Source organism: Perca fluviatilis, chromosome 16, assembly GCF_010015445.1.
Source record: "Perca fluviatilis chromosome 16, GENO_Pfluv_1.0, whole genome shotgun sequence".
Taxonomy (NCBI): Eukaryota; Metazoa; Chordata; class Actinopteri; order Perciformes; family Percidae; genus Perca; species Perca fluviatilis.
Genome location: NC_053127.1, coordinates 26,735,442 through 26,760,755, shown reverse-complemented (window position 1 = coordinate 26,760,755; position 25,314 = coordinate 26,735,442). Strand labels below are relative to the sequence as shown.

General features: G+C 41.3%; 1 protein-coding gene across 3 annotated transcripts; it reads left to right on the top strand.

Annotated features, from left to right (window-relative positions):
- Positions 1-767: 767 nt before the first annotated feature.
- On the top strand, positions 768-25,314 carry slc8a4a (solute carrier family 8 member 4a). Of its 3 annotated transcripts, XM_039777567.1 has the most exons (10): positions 1,050-1,736; positions 2,081-2,156; positions 2,635-2,678; positions 4,557-5,969; positions 6,129-6,643; positions 14,676-14,782; positions 15,943-16,061; positions 18,892-18,991; positions 20,935-21,207; positions 23,508-25,314. In XM_039777567.1, exons 4-10 carry the CDS (start codon positions 4,632-4,634, stop codon positions 23,885-23,887), a joined length of 2,832 nt encoding a protein of 943 aa, XP_039633501.1. In that variant the 5' UTR covers positions 1,050-1,736; positions 2,081-2,156; positions 2,635-2,678; positions 4,557-4,631; the 3' UTR covers positions 23,888-25,314. The 3 variants fall into 3 exon arrangements, with proteins under 3 accessions (XP_039633500.1, XP_039633501.1, XP_039633499.1); XM_039777566.1 differs by lacking the exons at positions 1,050-1,736; positions 2,635-2,678 and adding an exon at positions 768-1,043; XM_039777565.1 differs by lacking the exon at positions 2,635-2,678.

The window sequence follows — 25,314 nt, the reverse complement described above, 5'->3', positions numbered from 1 at the left end:
TTGCACTTCCATAAAGCTAGGGGACTCATAGATTGAAAAAAAGAATAGTCAACATTTGTGCAGCAGAGACTGAGAAACCCTCGCTCCTAACTCCAAAAACACTGGATCCTACAATTCCCATAATGCAACTCAATCGCATCTTTATAGACCTTCCCGGACTTAAATACGCTCATCTTTTAAATTCCACGCCTATGAATTATAATGCAGGTTTTCTGTCAAATATTTAAAGTCAAACACAAAATAACCCAGATGACATCACAATGACATCATCAGGGTTCTTTTTTCAGACTTTAGAAAGCCCCTCCAGAGCTACAGAAGATATTACACAACTGATAACTGTTTTCATTGCTGAGTCCTAATGACAAGTAGACTGACCTTTATGTTTAAAATGTGTATATTTTTCTCTGGCATCACCCTAAGACCAAACTTTACATCGTATTGAACCCCACCTGTGCAGAAATCTAGTTTGCAGGCAGGTGTGTAAGGAGGAGTAGTATGGGTGGGGCTGCTAAAGACTTTTAGCCTCCTCCTCATTTTCTCTCTCTCTCTCTCTCTCTCTCTCTCTCTCTCTCTCTCTCTCTCTCTCTCTCTCTTCAAGTTTAGTTTGTTTTGTTTCCCCCAATAATAGATTATGTTCATAACTTCAGGTTTATAGTTATGTGTGTCATGATTTCAGGGTCCAATTCAGAATATGTATTTATTCTCTACTACACTTCTGTGTATACTCATCCAGACAACAACAAAAAACAACAACCCTCTACAGACCTACAAGCAGCAACATCTGGGAGTTTTTACCTCGAACATCAGATCTTTAGCTTTTAGCTTACAGCAGGTTTATCTGTTCTGACGGCTGATAACGATAATGAGAAAATAATGAATATTTAGGAGTGAAATGGTCATTCATACTGGACTCCTGATGCGCAGTCAGGAGGACACAGCCGTGCGTGTAGCGCTGTTTCTGAACGTCTCCTCCCCTGTTTCTGCAGTGTTACTGCTTTTCTTCTCGCTCATCGTTTCTTGTGCCAATGCTGCCCTCCGCAAGAGTAAGAGAAGACTTCCATTTGCATAACACCACACTCCTCTTTCTTGTCTGTCACCATCCCTCTGCTTGATATCCATCTTGTCCTGATCCGTGTACTGTGTGGTTTGCGTCCTCTCAAGCCTTCACCATTCATTCACGCCTACTCTCATGTGCAGTCCTGTTTGGTTCTTTGCGTTCTCCAGCTCAGACAGAAAAGCAAGCGATTTTTTTTTCTCTAACTCAGAAAATTATTTTTCGAAGAACAAAAACACCCTTAATGCCTTTTATAAATTGATAGTTTGGAAGAATTTCTGACTGATACAAGCGGGACGAGTGAGGACAGAGTCAGTAATTTCATTTATTTTTTTACGCATCAACACTCGCACGTAGGCTGGAGAGGATAAAGCTGAAACGCATTGTGGTTTTTGAAAATTACTTAGCTTTGCGGACGGTGACGCCGCGGTGGCGCGAGGGGGATTTAATAAGAGGAACTAATCCAACAGTGTTAAGTTTGCTGAGGTAGGGTACCTGTAAGGACAACATTTGCAAAGAAGCACCGTGGAAAGATACGCTTCATTTCCAAGACACCAGCGCAACAAGCCAACACCATTACACCAGCCTGCTGTGTGAATGGCACACGGGGTGTCTTCTTCTGTTGAGCTGGTGCAGGGTAGCCACGCTGTGTCCAGGGTCCAGCTGAGATTAAGGGCTTTCTGTGAGTATCTGTGGGACTGCTGTGCGCACCAAATGGACCGGTCTATTTGTCCCTCATGCACAGCGTACTGATGGCATAATCGGCTTTTTTTTCTGCATCTGTAATGTCCAAAAATGTAGTTGTCTTAGAACCCATTTATAATTCAACATTTTGAATTGTCTCTAGTCAACAGTGATGTTGTATTTGTATTTCTACTCCAGTTGCTAAATGTACTGGCCCACATTTCTGGCTTTTAATAAGCTTCTTAAAACTCTCTAATGTGGAATCCTTTCCGGCTAGTTTTCATGGTGATTATGAAAGTCTCTCTACAATTTGTTAATTTAAGATAACCTGTCTTTTTACAGAGTGATATGAAAGATAAGTTCATCTCCTGAGGCCACAACTTCCACACTCAGCTGACTCACTGACAACTGCACCCAGGTGAGTAATGCAGTTTCTAGTTTCTCAAAAATAGGAAACATTAAGTATATTCCTGCGTGAGCATCTTGGTTTTTCTCCACTATGCTCGGCTCTAAAGCTCATAGCTGCATGCAAACCAATGGTATATGGTGTGCCATTTTTTGCTTAGATTTCTGTTTATTGATTATGGTTTTTGCTCAACACCAGGTCTCAAGGAATTCATGGTGTCTGCTAACAGTCAGTTTGAGGCCTCTGCTTACCAAACAGGAACACATTTGAGGATTGAATCATAATTTTTTATTTGGGTCAGAGGCATTTTATTTCTTTAGATTTGGATAATTTTGGAATTATTGATTGATTGATTGATTGATTGATTGATTAGACTTTATTGTCCACCTCAGTGGAAATTTGTCTTCGACTTCTCCGACTTCAATGACACCAATATAAAATTACATTAAAATACACACAGTTAACAGTACAACTCTAATACCATCAACAGGAGCAACAACAGGAATGGAAAACAGTGCAAGCAGTTAAGATAAGGTAGGTTTCTATTAAAGGTTAAATGAGAAACTTAATGACATGGAAAAGTGGGATCTTGCTGGGCTTGTCAGTGGTATACTTGTTCAACTGATGTTAATCAAGAAATGAATGTTAAATATCAGCAATGCAAAGGAGTGTAGTTTAGTACTGGTTGAGATCCAACACGGGGGTTGCATCCTTAGAATCTATAAAATGTCTTTGGTAAAACTCAAGATTATTGAGATTGAGATTATACGTGAGATTGAGATTATATGTTGACCAAAAAATCCTACATTCTTCATAGAAACAACGCTAACGCTTTTGTAACTTGTTGGCTCGTTTGCTACCTGGTGATTTTGGAGAGGAATGCATGTCACTGAACTGTGTATGGCACCACTAGAACAGATGAAAATATGTAGACACCTTTTGTCTCTATAGTATTATAAAAAAAATCTTTTATTCCTGCATTCCCACCAGTTGGAGAGCTTGCTTTTTACCATAGAAACATCACCCACTCAAAATTTGTGCAGGATTGTGTGCCAGACGAAAGCAGTATTATATTATATACATATATAATATTATATTATAGAAAGGAATCAATGATATCACACCACAGTGCTGTGGAATATTTAATTCTCTTTAAATTACATGAAGTACACACTTTTGCACTTGGCTCTAATATTATGGATTTATGATTCATCATAAAGCTTTGAAAGCTTTAAACTCCCATAATCAGGATATTTCTGAAATATCTGTGTTGAATAAGGATGAAACATCTTTCGAAAACCAGAGGGTCACATTTCCTGCGTGGATGTGTTGCTTCTGCTTGTTGCAGGAGTCGCTGTCCATGGTGCTGATCCTGGTGATGTTTCGCTCACACTGATAGGCATGTGTTGAGTTGTTGCATAATGCTGTTGCTGCCCCAACCACAATCTGTTTGTCATTTATTTATAAGCCAACAAAAAAATTACTACTTAATTTATACAGCTGCTTCACCCTGAAATGTAGCCTTGATGGGAAACGTGCACTCCTGTTATGCAGGTCAGAGTGGAGATCGCAGCCTTTATCTGCTGCATGTCAATGAGAGCATGTGTTGGTATGGGTAGCATTGTCAAATCTCTTCTGCTGTAGGTATGCAACCTATTTTTGACATGGAGATGGTCTTGAAAGTTTAATTAGGAAGCACCAGATGACATTTCTTGGCTTTTTTTTCCCCCTCTCTGTTCACATTGATGCAGATGTTAACCCTCTGGACAGCATTGATGCTTTGCTCACTAATGCTGCTGCCAAGAAAAAAAATAGATTTTAAGCTGCCCCTTGACATAGTTTAAACGGCTTATTTTAAATGATACATTTGTAGCATTAAACAATAGAGTTGAGAGGCATACGTCACATTCATTAGAGACCAGGATTGTTTTTCCTTTGAATAATATTATAATATCTGTATCATTAGGTCTGGAATGCCTAAGAACAACTGCTCTTTTCTTGTTATACTGTCAGTGAAGGTTATTTTTGGAATCCCCTCGAACTTGACAATACATGGTGGACTGAATCACTTTTTCCCTCAATACAACAGGTGCAGAGGGTAACATTTTTACTGCTGCTTAGCACAGAGTGAACACATTATATGTGTGGGAGTTTGACTAGGTAGTTCAATACCAATGACTCAATGATTAGTAGGTGCCAATATTTCTGGCTTTCCAAACTCGGACCAACGAAACTGTTGGATCCCACGTCATTTGCATATAAAAGAGTATGACTGTGAGTACTTCTGCGATGTTGTACTTGTAATGCTTGTAGAGGTTATTTCAAGAATAGGACCCTGAATGATCAACATCTGACGTTGTGAATGTAACAATCTCATCCTCTGCGCAAATGTCTTATTTTGCTGTCTTTCAGAGGTTTGGATAGACCTTTACATGTGACGTGGATTGAACTCCGGCACCAGAAGACTCCGAGCATTATCACGCTGCCATGTTTCTGTACAAGCGTATCCTCACTCCGCCTTGCACACCATGTATGTTCATCTCCTTTCTGCTGGTTCTGCTCCCAGGAGTCACTCATTTCTCCCAGGGAAGCGCCAGCCATGACGATTTTGGCAGCACACCAGCCAACTGCTCTGGTGAAGATAACTGCTCTGATGGCGTGGTGCTGCCCATGTGGAACCCCCAAAACCCTGCAGTTGGTGACAAGGTGGCACGCGCCATTGTTTACTTTGCAGCTCTTATATACATGTTCCTGGGCATGTCCATTATCGCAGACCGCTTCATGTCTTCTATCGAAGTCATCACCTCTCAGGAAAGGGAGATCACCATCAAGAAGCCCAACGGTGAAACGACGACGACTACTGTACGGGTCTGGAATGAGACGGTATCCAACCTGACTCTGATGGCGCTGGGCTCATCTGCACCAGAGATCCTGCTGTCTGTCATTGAAGTGGTCGGCCATGATTTTGAGGCTGGATCTCTGGGTCCCAGCACCATTGTGGGCAGCGCTGCATTCAACATGTTCATTATCATCGCTATCTGTGTCTATGTGGTGCCAGAAAATGAAACCCGCAAGGTAAAGCACCTGCGGGTGTTTTTTGTCACTGCTGCCTGGAGCATCTTCGCCTATATCTGGCTGTATATCATCCTGTCTGTGGTCTCCCCAGGGGAGGTGGAGGTTTGGGAGGCTGTCCTCACCTTCCTCTTCTTCCCTGTGTGTGTGCTGCAAGCCTGGATTGCAGACAGGCGCCTGCTCTTCTACAAGTACGTCCATAAGCGTTATCGCGCTGACAAGACCCATGGCATTATCATCGAGTCAGAGGGAGATGCCATGTTCACTAAAATGGACTTGGAGATGGACGGCCAGGGTGTGAACTCCCACACTCACCCCAAAGAGGCTCTGGATGGGATGCTGGAGGGGGTGGAGGAAGGTGGAGGGATGAGTGCGGAGCAAGATCAAGAGGAAGAGGCCCGGCGGGACATGGCTCGCACCCTGAAAGACTTAAAGCAAAGGCATCCGGAGAAAGACATGGAGCAGCTGATTGAGATGGCCAACTACCAAGTGCTGGTCCAACAACAGAAGAGCCGGGCCTTCTATCGCATTCAAGCCACACGCATGATGATCGGAGCTGGAAACATCTTGAAAAAGCACGCTGCTGACCAGGCCAGAAAGGTGGTGAGCTGTCATGAGGCCACTGGGCAAGAGGAAGATCCCAACACCATCTACCTGCAGTTTGAGACTTCACACTACCAGTGCTTTGAGAACTGTGGCTCACTGAAGCTGTCAGTGACCCGGCATGGGGGAGAAAGTGGCTGCACTGTGAAGGTAATAAGAAGTACTGAAAAATATTGTAAATGCTCATGGTCAGTTTAAAAATCAAATGTAATTGCCTGAGGCATAAAAGATGTGAATAATTCAGCATTTTATTTTAACCCATCACACTAAATATTTAATCAAGTTTCTTTCTTTGCTTGTGCCACTCAGGTGGACTACCGTACAGAGGATGCGACTGCTAATGCCGGCTCAGACTACGAGTTTGCAGAGGGCACTTTGGTCTTCAAGCCCGGCGAGACAACAAAAGAGTTCACTGTTGGCGTTATTGATGATGATATTTTTGAAGAGGATGAGCATTTCTACGTGCGCCTGAGTAATCCACGTATCGTGCATCGAGCTGAGGTCTCTGTCCTGGAGCCGAGCTCCATCACCTCCAGCAACAGCACGGTGGGCCTCTCCCAGGTTCCTCCGAAGGCAGCCCTGGGCAGCGCTCATATTGCCACGGTTACCATTTATGATGATGACCACGCTGGCATTTTTACATTCGAGAGTAACTCCATGAGGGTCAGCGAGAGCATCGGCAGCATGCAGGTGAAAGTTCACCGGACGTCCGGAGCAAGGGGGAAGGTGGCAGTGCCGTACCACACCGTCGAGGGCACCGCCAAGGCAGGCGAGGACTACGAGGAGGTGTCCGGCAAGCTGGAGTTTCAGAACGATGAGACCATGTGAGTGGCAATATTCCTTCTTTTTCTTTGATGTGATGTCTTGTTGCTTCTCATAACTTTATCAAACATCACAGCCCACACGTTGGTATGTTAAACAGTCCTGCTAGATTACTGTAAGTTATCTATTCTGGTAAAGGATAAAAGGGCTATTTTTATGAGTCATAGATACGTTGGCTCTGAGAAGTTTAGATCTTTCAGAGGGATGACGTGGGAGGATAAGAGGATATAATTGTGAGGCAGATAATGAAACAATGTGGCTGATGTAAACGAAGAAGAAAAATGAAAAGAAGAAGAAGCATAGAAGCAGCTTTCCATGAACGAATTAACACACAGCCCTTTGGGGTTTCTGTGGAGGTAACTGTATATGGGAGTTCATTGTAATGCACAGCAATGAAAACTTAACTGCAGAAAACAAAGGAAGTGTATGTTAGCGACAGAGCAGAGGAAATAAAATCAGGCAGGTGACTGCACAGCAGCGAGGAGAGGGATGAGGGTTGAGCAACTACTGAAACAGGTGCATGCGATAAAACCTGTGGGATAATTTTAACAGAAGGATTCATGGATGCACCAGCAGAGAGGCAGATAAAAAGTGCAGGAAGCAAATGTACAGAGAGAGAAAGAGAGAGAGAGAGAGAGAGAGAGAGAGAGAGAGAGAGAGAGACAGAGATAGAGAGAGAGACAGAGAAGTGAAAGTGTGATGTTTTTCCAGCTTTTCTCTTAAACGTGTGGAAGGTTTGACGGAGTGATGAGTATACTTGTGGTGTTTGTTTTATGATGTGATGAGCAAAGGACCTGGCAATTATCCACAGCTGTGATTTAAAAATATATATATTTAAAAAAGAATATGCCCTTAACCGTATCAAGCTCGTCACATCAAAATGATTTACAGCACACCAAAGGACAAAACAAAGGAACAAAATGTGTCAGATGAATCCGTCTGTGTGAGGAGGATTTCAGGCCTTGTGTGTAGGTGTATTGTGTAGGTTGGCTGAGTGGGAGGAAAGGCAGGTGAATACATGGTGTCAAAGAGAATGCAGAGTTCCCTTTTTGCCTTTTTTGCCTTGCAGTGCAGGTGAGATTCAACATCATTCATCTGTGTGTTTGTCAGTTTGCTTGTGCACATTTATTTGATGTTTGCTTGCTTTTTGTGCATTTTTGTGTATTTCTAAGAATGAACGTGTGTAAGTCTGTGCACTGAATCCACTTTAAACCCCCATCAAACAAAATGTTGCTCCAAAGGGAAACTTAAAAGAGCTTCTTGAGCATTCCAAGCAATTAAAGAGAGTGAAGAGGGGTTAAAGGAGTCCCCAAAGTTCTCAACACAGCGCAGGCAGCTACAGAAGCTGCGGTTAATAAGACAGTTGTGTATAACAATGTGAAATGAGAGGCTGGCAGCTTGTATCTGCATTCTAATGGAGACTGAGCATTAGATAAAATCCTCACCTACTGAGCCAAGACTCATCTGACTGTAACAAGCTGACAGTGACACAAGCATCTGCACACTTCACATTATCTGGAGTCATGCATCTCTCCACAGTCGCCGTGCAGCAGAATAGTAGGGACTGTGGAGAGCAGGCTCCAGCAGAGCAGGACAGTTTGCTACAAGAAAACCGATGAAAAGAAAACCCAAATGCAACGGGATATGCCAAAGCTGTGCTCAGCTGCTCCTGTGCTCCTTTGAATAGCAAACAAGGACTTAAAGGGGAATGCAGGGGGTACTCTAATCATAGATAAAAAGGTTTGACTCCGATCTTAATCAGAATCGCCAGGTCCAGTTGGGTCAAATCACAGCAACTTACTTATCTTTTCAGCCAGCTGTATCTGTTGTCAGAAGGTTAGAGCATTAATCTCTATTTGCCACATAAAGGTATTTATTTAAGCTGGTGTAGAGCCAGTTGAGTCAAAGTTCCCCTGTTAAACAGATTTCCAAGGGCCTTAGACGTTGTACAATATCGCATTTAGTCCCTGCCTTATGCTACTCAGATGAGTTAGACTAAATATTTTATGAGGTTGTTTAATTTGGAGTATTCCGTCAGTCCTGTTAAAAGATGCAGGTGAAACCTCATCACTGTGTGTCTTTGCATTGCCATCTTAAAGCATTTTGCAGGTATGTATTTGTGTCTTTGTGCAGATGAGTTTGCACATGCTCTGTGTTAAATGTATATCTGTGATTCTTACTGCTCAGCAGGCTGCCAAAGTTCATCCTTCAAACAAAGCTGACTTTTCTTACCCAAGTGTTTCCCTGGGCGTTCAGGGCAAAGAGCTGATGCTCAGCAGCTGCCCTCCAGGCAGCTCTGTGTGTGTGTATGTTATTTGTTACAGTGTATCTTGCTTTGTGTGTCTTTTTGTACATCTGCCTGTCCCGGTCGATGTTAGAGCATGCAGAGGAGAAAGAGTGGAGGAAGACACGTTTTTATGCTTTTGGCGGGGTGCCAAGAAGAACGGTTTCAAATCTGGGCGTGCGTTTAAATTATAATTTACCATCTAAATTCTGCACTGCAGTAAATAGATTATGATGTTCAGACACAAACCTCTGAGCCAAACTAAACAGGCTGACATAGAGAACCATTTTACATTCTGTATTCATGGATTAGAGGAAGATCTGCACAGACCGTTTGATGCTTGTGTGTAGCTTCCTCTTGTATCTGTTTTTGTTAGTGCCTCAAAATGTGTGGCACTACACACTAGTTGAGGCTGAGGTGGATAACGGGGGCAGTTACATAAGCTGAAATGAAAAAGAATGTGAGGAGATCACTTCTGAAAAAGAAAATCAATACCCTGATATTCTTTATTTCTCATGCTTAATGCAGTCAGGATCAATAACATCCTGAGGTTCCTGACCAACATGGATAAAAGCAGAGCAGCAGAGTCAGGGTTGGGTAATGTGTACAGTTTAAGTCTTCCTTAAATAGCATGCTTCCTCTGTAGACTCATCAAGGTAGAGAAAAAGATTTGCTCCATTGAAACGACACTGATATATAGGTTTTCTTTTGTTAAATGTTCATTCTCATATTGAATGCATCATATTTGATCGTAATTATTGATATTATCAGCCTACATTTCTTTGGTTTGGATCTGCAAATGATAAAAAATAAGAATGGTAAAAGAGATTAAAAAAAAAATTAAAAAACATGACAATAAAAATAAATAAAAAGAATAAAAGTGATTAAAAGACAACATCACATAAAAGCAAGTCAGTGTTTTAAGAAATTGATTAAAAGAGGTCACTGTTTCTGCAAGCCTTATCTCCTCAGGAACGTCGTTCCAAAGCTGAGGGGTCCTGATGGCAAAAGCACGATCACCTTTAGATTTAAGCCTCAACTTTGGAACGGCCAGAAGGGCCCCACCTAAAGATCTAAGGCTGCGAACTGGCTCATATGGGTTCAACATTTCCACTATGTAGCTTGGGGCAAGACATGCTTTAAAAGGCATCAGTAAACTCTAAAAATCTATTTTAAATCAAACAGGTAGCAAATGGAGAGAAGCCAGAATTGGGGTGATGGGATGTCGTCTTTTAAAGCCAGTGAGAAGACTAGCTGCTGCGTTCTGAACTTGTTGGAGGCGGGAGAGTGACTTTTGGTTAATGCCAGAAAGGAGGGAGTTACAGTAGTTAAGTCCAGAGAAGATGAATGCGTGAATGACTTTTTCTGTGTCAGCGTGTGTCAGAGCGCATTAGTTTAATTCTGAAGATGGCATATTATTATCAATGCCAAAAACCTTTTGTTTCCATATAAATATCCTGCACAGAATAACCCAACAACACATTAAAATAGAGACAATATAATGTTCATATTTTATTTACTAGATATGAGAAACATGTTTCTCCATTGCTTTACTTTCGTATTCTGCTCCATTAAAGTCTCTCTGGAGTTCCAGTATCTTGCTCAAGGACATTTCAGCATAGCAGAGATATGCTGACACATTGCTTTAATCCATGATTCTTCAGCTGAATGACAGTGACCCATTCAGTCGTGGGTATTTGACATACTGTCATGCATTTATGCTGGCTTCATTTTTGTCAGGCTCTCCGGAGGGCTGGAGTCTATCCCAACATGCAGAGTGCAGAAAGCAGAGATACTCTCCCAGGGTGAACATAGAGGCATACAATCACTCATACCTCATACCTGTAGGCAGTCCGGAGTCTCCAGTCCTCATGACTTACTGTATATTTCTTTTGGCTGTGGGAGGAAACTGGAGCATCCTTACCAAACCAACGCAGAATGTGGAGGAGAGGGAAACTCCAAATAAAAAGAGTCACACAGATGCATGCTCCTTCTTTTTACAGGTGGCAGTCTCAACTGCAGAGCCTTACCACTCTTGGGCCTCTGCTGAATTCCCTCTGTTCAGCCTTACTTTAACAGGACAATCCAGCTAATTAATGTACAGACAAAACATACACTTTTTTACAGTCAATTGGCTGTCAGAAAATGTGAAAAAATAATGTTCAAAAAGCACTGACACTGGGGCACCCTGGTATCTCACCTAGTTAAACATGCGCCCCACGTACCAATGCTCAGTCCTTACAGCAGTGGCCAGGGTTCAAGTTAAACCCGTGGCCCTTTGCTGCATGTCTCATTTCCTATATGAAATAAAGTGCAAAAATGCCCCAAAAATAATCTTACATTTTTATTGAATTTATAAAACCAGACTTTCTAAACATGCACTTAGAGATTACGGTTGTTTCAGGTTAAACAGAGATCAATTTCCAGAGCTCAGAAAATACAGTCCTGACATCCTTCACATTTGTGTGTGACAGATAGCAATAGTAGGGTATGTCACCCACTATGGCTTCTCCGAAACCATTTCAGGAATGGAGACGATGATAAGAGAGATAATAAACTGTGAAATGTGGTATGCAGTAAGTGAGGGCTTATACTGTCTTGATAAAATCCAACTGCGCCTGTTGTAATAATAGACACGGGGCTCAGAAAGCAGAACTGATCGCTGCTATTTTACCTGATTCTTACACTGATCATTTCAAACTCTGAGGTAGACAGTTGGACAACAATCTTGTGAATTTATCACCAATTTCAAAGGATAAAAAGATATTCTTTTGAACTTGCTGAGATGCCAAGTTGTGGTTTTACAGGGAGTTACGTGCTGGACTCATTACATAGAAGTCACTGTTTACAGTCTTTATGCTAAGCTAAGCTAACAAACTGCAGCTCTAGCTTTATATTTAAAGTACAGACATGCGAGGATTATGGATCTTCTTATCTCTCAGCAAGAAAGCAAATTTCTCGGAAGTAGTAGAATTTTTCCTTTAATTAGCCCATTGGCAACAAGTCCTCCAAACCATACGATATAGGTAACTTATTCCTACCCTCTAATACAACCTATAGGAGCATTTCAAGCGCCCCCCAGCGGTGGCAGGAAAAACGACCCACAGGAGCGTAACCTGGTTTTCACCTTACGTCTTGCTTTGATGCCTTCATACAGGCAGCCAATGTAAACGTATATATGGGTCGTAATTGCCACATCATTTAACAATAGCTTGAGTATGCTGATTGGCTATTGCGAGCCTCACTGAGTGCCATTGGACGTTGTTGCGAGTTCATTCAGAGTTCTGGCATATTCAGAATTGATTCTTAAGTTATAAAAAAAAGCCAAACTGAATTGATAATTGGAGATTGTCCTCCCCCGGAATGTTGACGCCCTCTAGTGGTTATACTAATTATGATGGGAGCAAAGCAGAAAGAAAGGTGACGAAGTAAAAGAGCGCCAAAGTAAGGAGGGATGGGTCAAACAAACGCAGGCTTTTCACTCAGAAGACCGGGGTGCAAAATTACGAATCCCACTATGGCCACGCCAAGACCCGCCCTACGAAGCAGCTTGATTGGTTGGGGTTAGGCATTTCACCTCGAGTGGTTAAGGTTAGGATAGCCGATTGGTCAGGGGATAGGACCTGAACAAATCAGGTTATTGCCTTGCCTGGCCAATAGTAGCTATTAAAGGGCAGGTCTTGGTGTGGCCATAGTTGGGAAAAAAATATCATGACCGGGGTTCCTGTCCCATTTAAAAATAAAAGTAGACGTCAATTTCTTTTTAGCTTTATGCATCATGTGTGTAACTGGAAGTGAAGTAACGTCTGATTTGAACCCAAACCATGATCTTTTTTTAAAACTTAGCCAAGTAGTTTTTGTGCCTAAACATAACAAACTGCGACCGACATATACAGTCGTATGGTTTGGAGGACTTGTTGGATTATTAAATCTACAGTTTTCAACTTCTACCTTCACCGTATTAGCAGCACATGTTAACACAATGCTGTATGGGATTTGTTGTTGACTCATAACTTACTTGAGTTTTGATTTATACTTTTGTTATTCCATTTAACCAGAATGGGTTTTTTTTTGGTTGTACTTAGGATTCAACCAGCTAAAAAACAAATTTACTTGAAAGACGTATTCATAATAGTAATCGGTTACACTTTACTTGAAGGTATCTACATAAGAGTGACATCACGAACGTGTCATAAACATTATAAACAAGTCATAAACGTTTATGACATACCGCTTCTTTTAGTAAGTGTCATTCGGTTTTTGTCAAGACAAGTTATGGTTATAGTTATGGTTATGGTTATGGTTATGGTTATGGTTATGGTTAGAGTTATGGTTAGGGTTCATGTGTCATGACTGTGTCATGAAAGTGTCATGTCACTCTTATGTAGATACCTTCAAGTAAAGTGTTACCAACTAATCTCACCTCAGTCTTGTTTAAAAATCTATTTTGTAATCTGTAGTCAGTTTTGATTTGTTCAACTTTTGTGTTATTATCGCCCACCTATTGTCTGGAATGAGTGCAAATGAGCATTAGACTCTGGCAGAGGTTGAGATTTAAATTTCCACCTCAACCTCAACCAATCAGCCTTAATGCAGTATGTGAGTCTACTCCCGCTGCTTTTTGACAGCCTTTTTATTTCTAGCTTGTATTTTCGTTAGAGGTCTGTAAAATGTAGATGTTTGTCTGATCCCTGCCAGTTTTTCCTGCGCACTTCATACCCTAAAGCAGGACAAAAAGTATTACTTTGAGTGTGATGTAATATCAAAATGGCTGCTGTGTGAATACAATCCGTAGCAACTGAATCACCACATAAACTTACATATCACACTTGAAATAACATCTTGTTTAAAAGATTAACTTCCATTGTAAGAACTCTAGGCTATACAACGATTCCCTTTGCTCCCACTGGCATGACTTTCCTTGACATAAAACAGCCGATGACGTATCATTCATCTTTAAAATAAACTTCTTTTCTTCTGTGAGCAAAAAGCTCTTCCAGCGTGTTGTCTAATCCTGAGTGTACATGAGTAGACAGAAATAGACAGCCGCCCACATATCATTAGGGAGATGGAGGGAGAGCGAGAGAAAGACTCACTGTGACAGTGTAGGAGAATGAAGCGGGCTGAGGCAAATATGTCGGTCACAGTTTGACACCACATCCTCACGTGTTTTCGTAGCCCTCAGATTTAACAGCGCAAGCTGTTATTTCTAGATATGTCATAAGAGTTTGCTTAAACCTGCATGGATACCTAGATAGGTGCCGCTTAATTTCCACTGAGAACAAGATAATTATTTAATTTCCCATGACTTATAACTTGAAGTGTGTGGGAGGGGTGTGGGCTATCTCACTTTATTCCTCTTGTGCTCTAATGGCATTAATGGTGTAGAAGGAGTCCGCCCTCTTGTGGGGTGCTGGGAAAATAGTATTATTTCATGTTGTATAGTGTTCTGTATATTGGTTAATTTGTTAACAAAATCTCGAGCTTCCATCTTCTTATCTAACATCTCTGTTTCATGATTCATTGTGTAGGCAGTCTACCTCTTGGCTAAACTGTTTGGGCTTAGCATAAAAAACTGCTCTCTCTGGTTGCCAGTGATCAATTTTGTATGTAATTTAGGTAACAGACGCATACTTTAGGTTAACACATATTGGCAGCTGCTTTCATTTCCTAAATAATGCTACTTTATTAATTCTTGCATCTCTGTTTGGCTCCATCCTGTCCTTGTTTCTTGACCCATCTGCTTTCAGGAAGCTACTGAATGTGAAGGTGATCGATGACGAGGAGTACGAGAAGAACAAGACTTTCATGATTGTGTTGGAGGAGCCCATCCTGCTGGATGTGGGACAGAGACACGGTGAGCTGAGGACGCAGCTGCATGCTACAGCAGCAGAGTGATGTTCCTCATTATTTATGGCTGGAAATACATTTTACTTTGCATACACTGTCATTCATATTTTATTTAAATTCTTGGGTTAGAGCAGTTTATATTCATTGATACAAATTCCTCTTGACTCTGCAGCAACTCCTTAGAGTGTGAATTCTTAAGTCCCTTTGGTGCATTTTTCTGCACTTTATGCTGGAGGACTCACGGTTTAATCGTTGCACTTTAAAATAGCTTGGGTTTAAGTAGTTAGATCAGGCTTACATCTGAATGGGACAATGGAGTTATTCATAATTTGTGCATTTTTCGACATACACACCACTGGTTGACTCAGGGAAGGTCTGCCCCTCCCTTTGGGCCCCCATGTTTGAAACAAATACAGCAAAAGTGCTCTTTTTGATGTCCCTATGGTAGATCAAACATGATAAAGTGTCCTCTAGGGTGGCCTTAAAATTGAGAAAATGGGATGCAGTGCCATATAGGCTGCCTTACATTCTGCGCGCACTGTTGCCCCACCACATACAGCTGGTGCGCTTTTTATTTCTTTTGCCCCTGCCCCTCAGACAGCGTCTGACACTGGCACTAAAATGTACTGTAATGAAAATATTGCAAAAGAAAATAGAAACATAATTGATTTCAAATTTGGCAATTTCTTATTTTAATATTACGCATATTTACTCAATTTTGTGGGGGTTTTGCAATAAAATTTTAAAAATTATTGATTTTATAACAAGCATGCTCATACCCACCACAAGATCTCCAAATAATTAAGTCAACATTGTCACAGTGACGAAATAATCTAAGTCGCTTAGGTAATACAGGACTTCTTGGATGCATACAAACAAAAAGCATTTTTAAAATGATCAAAAACTAAAATGGAATATATAAAGAAGGTCTGCCAGGTTTTGTAAAACTACCTTAAATGAATCCAATAATTAGAATGTTTGTGTCCCGTGCATAGCAAATGTTTTACCATAAATCCTAATGTCATGTGTGACCCTTTATATGCTTAATTCTCATTTAAACAGTATGCATGGAAAACTGGGTTTCATTATCCGTAGATACAGTATCTTAGTTTGTAGCAATGTGGGAAATACTGGCTGATAGTTTACACTCCTGTCCCTCTGCCGCAGGAGACACCAACGATAACAAGACAGCAGTGGGACCGGAAGACGTGTCAAAGATGGGGTGCCCCTGTCTGGGTGAGCACACCAAGCTGGAGGTGGTAATTGAGGAGTCCTATGAATTCAAGGTAACTCAAAATAAGCAGCTTTTTACATCACCTACATCATTTACTCACCTATCCCACTGATGTTCACATATTTTAGAACTTCTCACAAGCTGCTATGGGTGGATGAATGCCAATATTTAATTTGTTCTTATAAGATTTACCTGCTCTCTTTCTACCATCAAAACAAGCAGTTCTGAGTTATACCTATCAAACCATTCATAACAGAGAAACCAAATAACATGACATTTAAGAATAATTCTCTATTCATTGTCCTGACTTAAACCTCAAAAAAACATTGGATCCTACATTTTCCACAATGCAACTTGAGTGTCTTCATCCTCATTAGACCCGCCCTGCCTGTCCACGTCTGTCATATTCCACACTACTTGTTTGTCTCTCCCATTTTGCAGGCTTTCAGTTACAAATGTGTACTCTGAAAACTCAAACTGAGATAACCCTGATAACATCACTATGTCTTCCTCCAGGTTATTTTCTCAGACTTTAAAAAAAAAAACTCCTGTCAGAGCCATTTTCCAACTGTTTTGTGTAGTAATCTTCTTGAAAGGTAAACTGTTCTTAATGATTAAAATTGGTGGTGTACCCCTTTAAGCTGTAACATGATATTGCACTAACACTCAGGGCTCCGGTGTGAGGTGCTGATACATATAGCATATAGCTACACATAGATCATATAGCTACTCTGGATGGTATTGTCCTGGCCTCCAGCACTACTGTCAGAAATCTAGGAGTTATTTTTTATCAGGATATATCCTTTAACGCCCATCTAAAACAAAGCTCAAGAACAGCCTTTTTTCATCTTTGTAACAAAATTAGGAATATCCTGTCTCAAAACGATGCTGAAAAACTAGTCCATGCATTTGTTACTTCCAGGCTGGACTATTGTAATTCCCTACTGTCAGGTTGCTCAAATAAGTCCCTTAAGACTTTTCAGTTGATCCAGAATGCTGCAGCGCGTGTTCTGACAAGAACTAAGAAAAGAGATCATATTTCTCCCCTATTAGCTTATCTGCATTGGCTTCCTGTAAAATTCAGGATTGACTTTAAAGTCCTTCTCCTGACCTACAAAGCCCTAAATGGTCAAGCACCATCCTATCTAGAACAGCTCCTAGTACCTTATTGTCCCACTAGAGCACTGCGCTCCCAGAATGCACAGTTACTTGTGGTTCCTAGAGTCTCTAAAAGTAGACTGGGGGCCAGAGCCTTCAGCTACCAGGCTCCTTTCCTATGGAACCTGCTCCCAGTCTGGGTTCGGGGGGCAGACACCATCACCACATTTAAGAGTAAACTGAAAACCCTCCTCTTTGATAAAGCTTATAGTTAGGGAGTGAGGAGTTGCAGCGTCCGCCTAACCCGGCCCACCTGCTTCTCTTCGTAGTCATCAGGTTTATTTATCATATAATCAATAATATAGTGAGAGTAGAGGGGGGCAGGCCAGAACAGCCCGATCCGGCAGGGGAGAGTTCAAGCCCGATCCGGCACCTCTCTCTAAGCTAAGCTGCCTCTCTTAGTTATGCTACTATAATTCTAGACTACAGGGGAAGTTCCTTCCTTCCTATGAGACACTGAGCTGCTCTCTCATCTCTGTTTTCACTTGTTTCCTTTTGTATGCATCCTGTCCCAGAACTGCTTGTTACTAACCTAGCTCTGGGGAGTTTACTCCCCGGAGTCCTTATGTGTCTTCTTCGCAGAGCTATGCTCTGCGATTCCCTGCAATGCCCAGCCGCATCCTGCTGCCTCTGCTGCATCCACCCATGCTCTGCAGCGCCACGTTACATCCCGCAACGCCCTGCTGCGATGTTCATACACACAGAGTAGTCAGGATCCGGTATAGGAGACTGCACTACTCAGTATGACATAATGTGCCCTGCTATGACATGAATTACAACGACTATCTTCGAAGTCACTGTTCCATTATCTTTAAATGTGACTATTATTTGCCACTGTTCATCACACCCCCAACCGGCCCCGTCAGACACCGCCTATCAAGAGTCTGGGTCTGCCGAGGTTTCTTCCTAAAAGGGAGTTTTTCCTCGCCACTGTCGCAATAGCCACTGCTAATGCTTGCTCTTGAGGGAATTACTGTAATTATTCAATTCAATTCAATTCAATTTTATTTATAATATCAAATCATAACACGAGTTATCTCGAGACACTTTACTATACTAAATTATATAGTGTGGTCTAGACCTACTCTATGTAGGTCTAGACCACACTATATAATTTACAAAGCCCCAACAATTCCAACAATTACAGTAATTCCCTTAAGAGCAAGCAGTGCGACTGTGGCGAGGAAAAACTCCCTCTTGGGAAGAAACCTCGGACAGACCCAGGCTCTTGGTAGGCGGTGTCTGACGGTGCCGGTTGAGGGTGGTGAACAGTGGCGATAATAGTCACATTAAAGATAATGGAACAGTGACTTCGAAGGTAGTATTCGTTGTAGTTCATGTCATAGTTCATAATTGTTGGGGCTTTGGAAATTATAGAGTGTGGTCTAGACCTACTCTATCTGTAAAGTGTCTCGAGATAACTCTTGTTATGATTTAATACTATAAATAAATTGAATTGAATTGATACTAACGGCTCTACTTTCTGCACTGGTGTAAAGCAGCTTCATGCTGCCGACGTGCCTTTTTCGTTTTTTTTCGTTTTGTGCTCCCCTGCAACTGTTTTGGTGACTAACTGTGCACCACAGTAGGTAGAGTGACACAGTTAATGCACCTTAATTCACAACATCGGCGTCCCTAGTCTCATGTGACAGTTTTAAGATTATATTGATACTGTATATCACCAACTTTTCTTTCGCTTTTGCTTTCTTTGTGGCTGTCTGCAGAGCACAGTGGACAAGCTGATCAAGAAGACGAACCTGGCCCTGGTGGTGGGGAGCAGCAGCTGGAGGGAGCAGTTTGTTAGTGCTGTCACTGTCAGCGCAGGTGAGTCGCAGCATCGTGAAATGTCTCATCTGTTGATCCCTCTGAGACCAAACCTGTGGAAGATTAAGTCTGCAGGCTGGACCATGCCCACCAGCTGCTTCTCACCGGCCTCACTCTGCTGTTTTTTTATTAGATACTTCTTTAATAAAATCCCAAATGCTCCAGTTTGACACTGGCTGCATTTAAAAAACAAAAAGCCTAATTTAATAGATAGTGAATGAAAGAGCTTACATAAACCTTGTTTAATATATTTTGGCAATATCGTGCTTATTTGCTGTTCCCTTTTAATCCAGACAGTTTATTAAAAATGCATGATGTGGTGAATTCCTCATGTGGCTCACTATAAAAACTAAACTGGCCAGCTCTGCCTGGACAATTAATGGCTCTGAAGAATTTATGTATATGTATGTGGCATGGTGAACCCTTTTAATTTTGCCCTTTAAAAAGCTATTCACTTGGCTTTGTGAACCTTTTAGATCTGCACTAGTGCACAAAGCATTTGGGCTAAAAGCTGATTTAGACACCAGAGATGTGTCATTCTGTTAATACGCTCTTTTCTCTCTAGTCTCTAGTTTCCCTCTCTGGATGAGGTCACTCAGATTTTCATGCAAAATAAATATAATAAAATAGAGAGTATGCTTCCTGCCTATATGTATGTCTCAATCAATGAGTCATAGCTACACTCACCTAAAGGATTATTAGGAACACCTGTTCAATTTCATGTTAATGTAATTATCTAATCAACCAATCACACAGCAGCTGATTCAATGTATTTAGGGGTGTGGTCTAGGTCTAGACAATCTCCTGAACTCCAACCTGAATGTCAGAATGGGAAAGAAAGGTGCTCTAAGCAACTTTGAGCATGGCATGGTTGTTGGTGCCAGACGGGCTGGTTTGAGTATTTCCCAATCTGCTCAGTTACTGGGATTTTCACACACAACCATTTCTAGGGTTTACAAAGAATGGTCTGAAAAAGAAAAAACATCCAGTATGCTGCAGTCCTGGGGGGCGAAAATGCCTTGTTGATGCTAGAGGTCAAAGGAGAATGGGCCAACTGATTCCAGCTGATAGAAGATCAACTTTGACTCAAATAACCACTCGTTACAACCAGGGTATGCAGCAAAGCATTTGTGAATCCACAACACGCACAACCTTGAGTTGGATTGGCTACACCAGCAGAATACCCTACCGGGTACCACTCATCTCCACTAAAAATAGGAAAATGAGGCTACAATTTGCACAAAAAATAGGAAAATGAGGCTACAATTTGCACAAGCGCACCAAAATTGGACAGTTGAAGATTTTTTAAATAAAAAAAAAAAAAATTAAAGTGTTTTAAAAAATCAATAGCAAATGAGGACATGGATCCATCATGCCTTGTTACCACTGTGCAGGCTGGTGGTGGTGGTGGTGGTGGTGGTGTAATGGTGTGGGGGATCCCTTTCGCCTTCAAAACTGCCTTAATTCTTTGTCTCATTGATTCAACAAGGTGCTGGAAGCATTCTTTAGAAATGTTGGCCTGTATTGACAGGATCGGGTCAAACACGGTATTAGTATGGTGTTCCTAATAATCCTTTAGGTGAGTGTATATTGAGATTGAATGTAATGATATGAAACGATTAGCTCCCACACATTCGTCAAATGGCTTAAATACAATTGGGGGTTGGTATCGTCTTTTCTGGATTTTGCTGTCAGACATGTTATCTAAGTCTGATTAAAGCATGAAGCTAGAACTATTTACTGTTTCATGATTTAATATCCATTTCTGAACTGAGATTTGATGTTACAGCTGGATCAGATGCTACTTGACCTCTAATTCGCTGGTCTGATTCAGTTTTGTATACTGCAGGATATGGTATTCAGATAGTCCACAGAGAAGGCAGACGCAGCAAGTCTTTGTACGAATTTTGCAGGCCTTAATGCATGTATTCTGTCTTTGCCAGGTGACGATGATGAGGAAGAGAGCGGGGAGGAACGCTTGCCATCCTGCTTTGATTACATCATGCACTTCCTGACAGTTTTCTGGAAAGTCCTCTTCGCTTTTGTCCCACCCACTGAGTACTGGAACGGCTGGGCCTGTTTCTTCGTGTCCATTTCCCTCATCGGCGCTCTGACAGCTGTGACTGGGGACTTAGCCTCTCATTTCGGCTGCACCGTCGGTCTCAAAGACTCGGTCACCGCTGTGGTGTTCGTGGCCCTAGGCACCTCTGTTCCAGGTGGGCGTCTGTGGTGTCTATCAGCTCTAACAGCAGACCTGTCCTGGGTTTCCTCTGGGGCAGCTGCTTGGGAAGACTTGTGTAACCTCTGCCTCCGCCTGTGCTGTCAGAGTAATTCTCTCCTGAGCTCTTGTCTTGATCGTTAACAAGCTGTAAACAAAGAAAAAGACTGGTTCACTTGTTATTCTCGGGGTGCTGCCTAATTGTATTCCCCCTTCACTATGTCCTAAACACTGCCACAGAGAGGCACAAATGAGAATATGAAAATTAGGCTTTGACAGGTCTCTAAGCTCAGTAAGCCCCACACACTCCTTTAAGTTGGCAGATCCTGGGAATCGCCCTACAAGAATGAGTTAGACGGCCATTATCAGGAAGTTAACAGTATCAACAGGTAGTGGCAGTATGAGCCTAGGTTAAACATTCATTTTGGTGGGCAGAGAGTTTTAGATACATTTTCTTCTTTAGATGTTTTTTTACATTACATTATAGTGATTTACTTTCATATACTAATGCATATCTGTGCTTTAGAAAGTGACTGTGTGGTGCCTAGACTGGCTTTAAATGATATTTATGTTCCAGTTTAATGTGTAAAGGTTGCTCAAAGATAAATGTTGTACATGGAGAGGTTTGTAAGTAGTAACTAATGGCTTTATTAGTGGTTAACAAATAATTTACTAATGCTCTATAGATCAGTCAGAAGCCATTTGTAGTAGCTTCTGGGTGGCCATGTCTAAAAAAAAAATCCCTTTGGCTGGAGATGATCCTCCTCTGCATTAGCCTTTCCAAAGGTAACATGATCTGTCTAAAGCTCACTAATTAACATGTTATATCTTGTTTATTTAATCTGTACAAAAACCAAAGTCTGAAAACAACAATTTGCCTGTACGCGGGTCATCACTGGCGGCATGCTGATTGACCCACCAAACAACAAACCAAACAATCTTCTTCAGCTACCTCCCTAGGTCTATTATATCAGTGGTTCCCAACCTGGGGTCCGGGCACCCCTTAGGGGGGCGGCAAAGATCACAGGGGGTGCGCAAGTCTCTATCTGGTTTAAGGTTGAGGTAAAAAAATTTTTTAACAAATTATGATAATACACTAGAATATATAATGTATACAAAAGTCTGTATAAAAACTATATATTTTTGTTCTCGCTTAAAATTGTAGGCAGGCTACTTAGTAGACCAAACCTCCGGGACCTCTTAACCTGGGACCCTTGCTGTCATCAGGTCAGCTGCTAGCTGCTATCATCCTCGTTTTTCCTGCCGCCAGGACATCACTATTTTATGAATGAAACATGGCGGAGAAACGTAAAAGTACTGATAACTCCTCTGTATCAAAAAATAAAGTAGGGGGGGTGCCAAGGAAAAAAGGTTGGGAACCACTGTATTATATCACCAGATAACACCATCTACGCTAAGCTGACCAGGTGCTGAATTTATAAATTATTTTTACCCCGAAAAAACTTTTAAGCACCATATCTCTTGGCTTATTTTTTTAAATTTTATGTTGCCCCTTGTGGCCCAGAATGCCATTTTGAAGTTGATTACATTTTCAACAGACAAGAGTTTTAATCTTCCCATCTAAATCTCCTTTGCATTAATATTTACAGCTGCAGACTGGGTGGGTTATTGTAAAAACTCTTTTTTTGGACTTAGTAGCATTTCAAGCTGCAGACTTGACAGCCTATTATAAAGTAAAACACCTATAACAATTACCAACATTTAATTGCATTATTACTAAATAGAAAAGACACCAGTCACAGGAATTCTCACCCTAAAACTTCTTGTTCTTGTTTATGGTCTCTAACTTCAAAACAAAACAAAGTATTTATTAATCATTAATAAAGCCATAGTGGGGTGTTACGGGTTAAGACACTAATCATGAACTGCAACATTCCTGGTTTGAATCAGTTTGGGGACCTTTGTTGTCCATCTCTCTCTACTACCGTATCTAATAAAGGCATAAAATGCATTTTATTAAACATTTATCTAAAGGGTGCCTTATTATAAATTATTTTTACCCCGAAAAAAACTTTTAAGCACCATATCTCTTGGCTTATTTTTTTAAAGTTAATGTTGCCCCTTGTGGCCCAGAATGCCATTTTGAAGTTGATTACATTTTATATTGCATGCAGTTAAATACCTGTAATTGTAGTCCTGGTGGTTGTTGGGGTTAAGGGAGGGCCCCTGTCACAGTCTGTGCACACCACTGATCTCCATCAGTAGCTGATTTGCACAAATTCACCATTTTTCTATTTTTGTCATAATGCTTAATTCATATCTCTCTTTCTTGTACAGATACATTTGCGAGTAAAGTGGCTGCGATCCAGGACCAATACGCTGACGCCTCCATCGGCAACGTGACAGGCAGCAATGCAGTCAATGTGTTCCTGGGCATCGGGGTGGCGTGGACCATCGCGTCCGTTTACTGGAAGACCAAAGGCCAGGTGTTCAAGGTGAACCCAGGCTCCCTTGCCTTTTCCGTCACCGTCTTCACCATCATGGCGCTGGTGTGTGTGGTGGTGCTGCTCTACCGCCGGCGTCCCAGCGTGGCAGGTGGAGAGCTCGGGGGCCCACGGACACCCAAGCTCCTCACCTTCTTCATGTTCCTCTCCCTCTGGTTCCTCTACATCCTGTTGTCCTCCCTGGAGGCTTACTGCCATTTGCCTGGCTTCTGAGACAGAGGGCGACACACAGACATGGCTCCTCTCCTTGTTTTTACAGTGTAATGAATGTGTTTTCGCTCTGTTTTTGTCTATTTTCACAAAGGTTTATAACTATTTGTATCATTAGTTATTATTGATAACATGCAATATTTGACTGACTTTGAATCTTTGGACTTTGGAACTTTGCTACCACCTAGTATGCTGTGAAGTTTAGCTTTAGCCACTGACATTAACCCTCCTCTCAACTTTTTATCCTTTTTTTGAAACGTTATGTTCCACTGGACATTTATCCAATCATTGCTATCAGCATAAATAACATCAAACCTTCTGTCACTTGAAATGTAAAACTTCTGGCATCGTGTCCTCTCTCTGTGTGGACAATTATTTGAGTGTTTAAGTGTTAAAAACACAAGATTAAAGCAGTATTTTGAAGGGTGTTAAAATATGGAAAATTAAAAGGATGCTGCATGGGACAACATTATACTTGACATTTACATACAAGGAAAGACATAACTGAGACTAAGTGACATATTTGTGTGTTGATATTTATTACTCAATCTATACATTAATTATTCATTGTATATCATGTAAAAGATGAACATTGTGCGTGGGAGTTTTGTGAAAGAGTAGGTGTGTTTATTTTTGCATGTTATCATATTAAACGTTTCTTGGTAATCTATTTTGAAGTAGGCCTACTGTACGTAATATTTTGACATGGCTGTTGACGTGTTGATGTGTTCCTGTACATGTGAATCACAGCTGTATCATAGTCTTTTCTGCCTGGCCCCCTTACGCACACAGATTTCTCAATCAATCTCATGTTCGACATAGCCAGGGTTAAAAATGCCTTTTTTAAAACATAAGTCAACCTGGAGCAGAGTGCCCGCTTTAAATTGTAATATGAAGTATAAATTCAATAAGCACATTTAGGATTTTTGCGCGGTGTGTATGGTGTGTGTGTTTGTGTGTGTGTGCACATCTGCTCTCCAGCACAAATTGGCGAAAGGCATGGCACTATTTTGCCATTGACTCCACAGATAGGAGAGGGACACCAGTTTTCTTATCTGTCCTGCTGACGTGAACATTTTTCAACGTTACTTTTAGACAAAGCATAGCCGAGAGCAAAGGGTCACTTTCCAGTTGGACTCTGTTGGAAGCGTTATTAGGTCTTAATCATAGCACAATTGCCAAAAAGATTCATCATCTGGGATGAAAAATGTCCTAAAAGAGAAGACGTACAGTATTTCCTGAGTGTCTCCTTGTGTCGCACAACAGTTGATATTGAAGTTTGTTTTTTATTTAACCTAGAATCTATAGAGCCATATTTATTGTAACAGTATTACAGTAGAGGTATTTATATGATCAATTTTAATTTTATTGATATGCACGTTTAATGTACAAAAAGTGGAAATAAATGTTGTTCATTTATGATGCTGTAA

Bases quoted from the DNA above. Each gene is read 5' to 3' on its own strand.
- slc8a4a (XM_039777566.1), top strand. From the start codon at position 4,632: ATGTTTCTGTACAAGCGTATCCTCACTCCGCCTTGCACACCATGTATG. The intron at 5,970-6,128 runs GTAATAAGAAGT...TGTGCCACTCAG, and splicing joins AAAGTGGCTGCACTGTGAAG to GTGGACTACCGTACAGAGGA. The intron at 16,062-18,891 runs GTAACTCAAAAT...GGCTGTCTGCAG, and splicing joins AGGAGTCCTATGAATTCAAG to AGCACAGTGGACAAGCTGAT.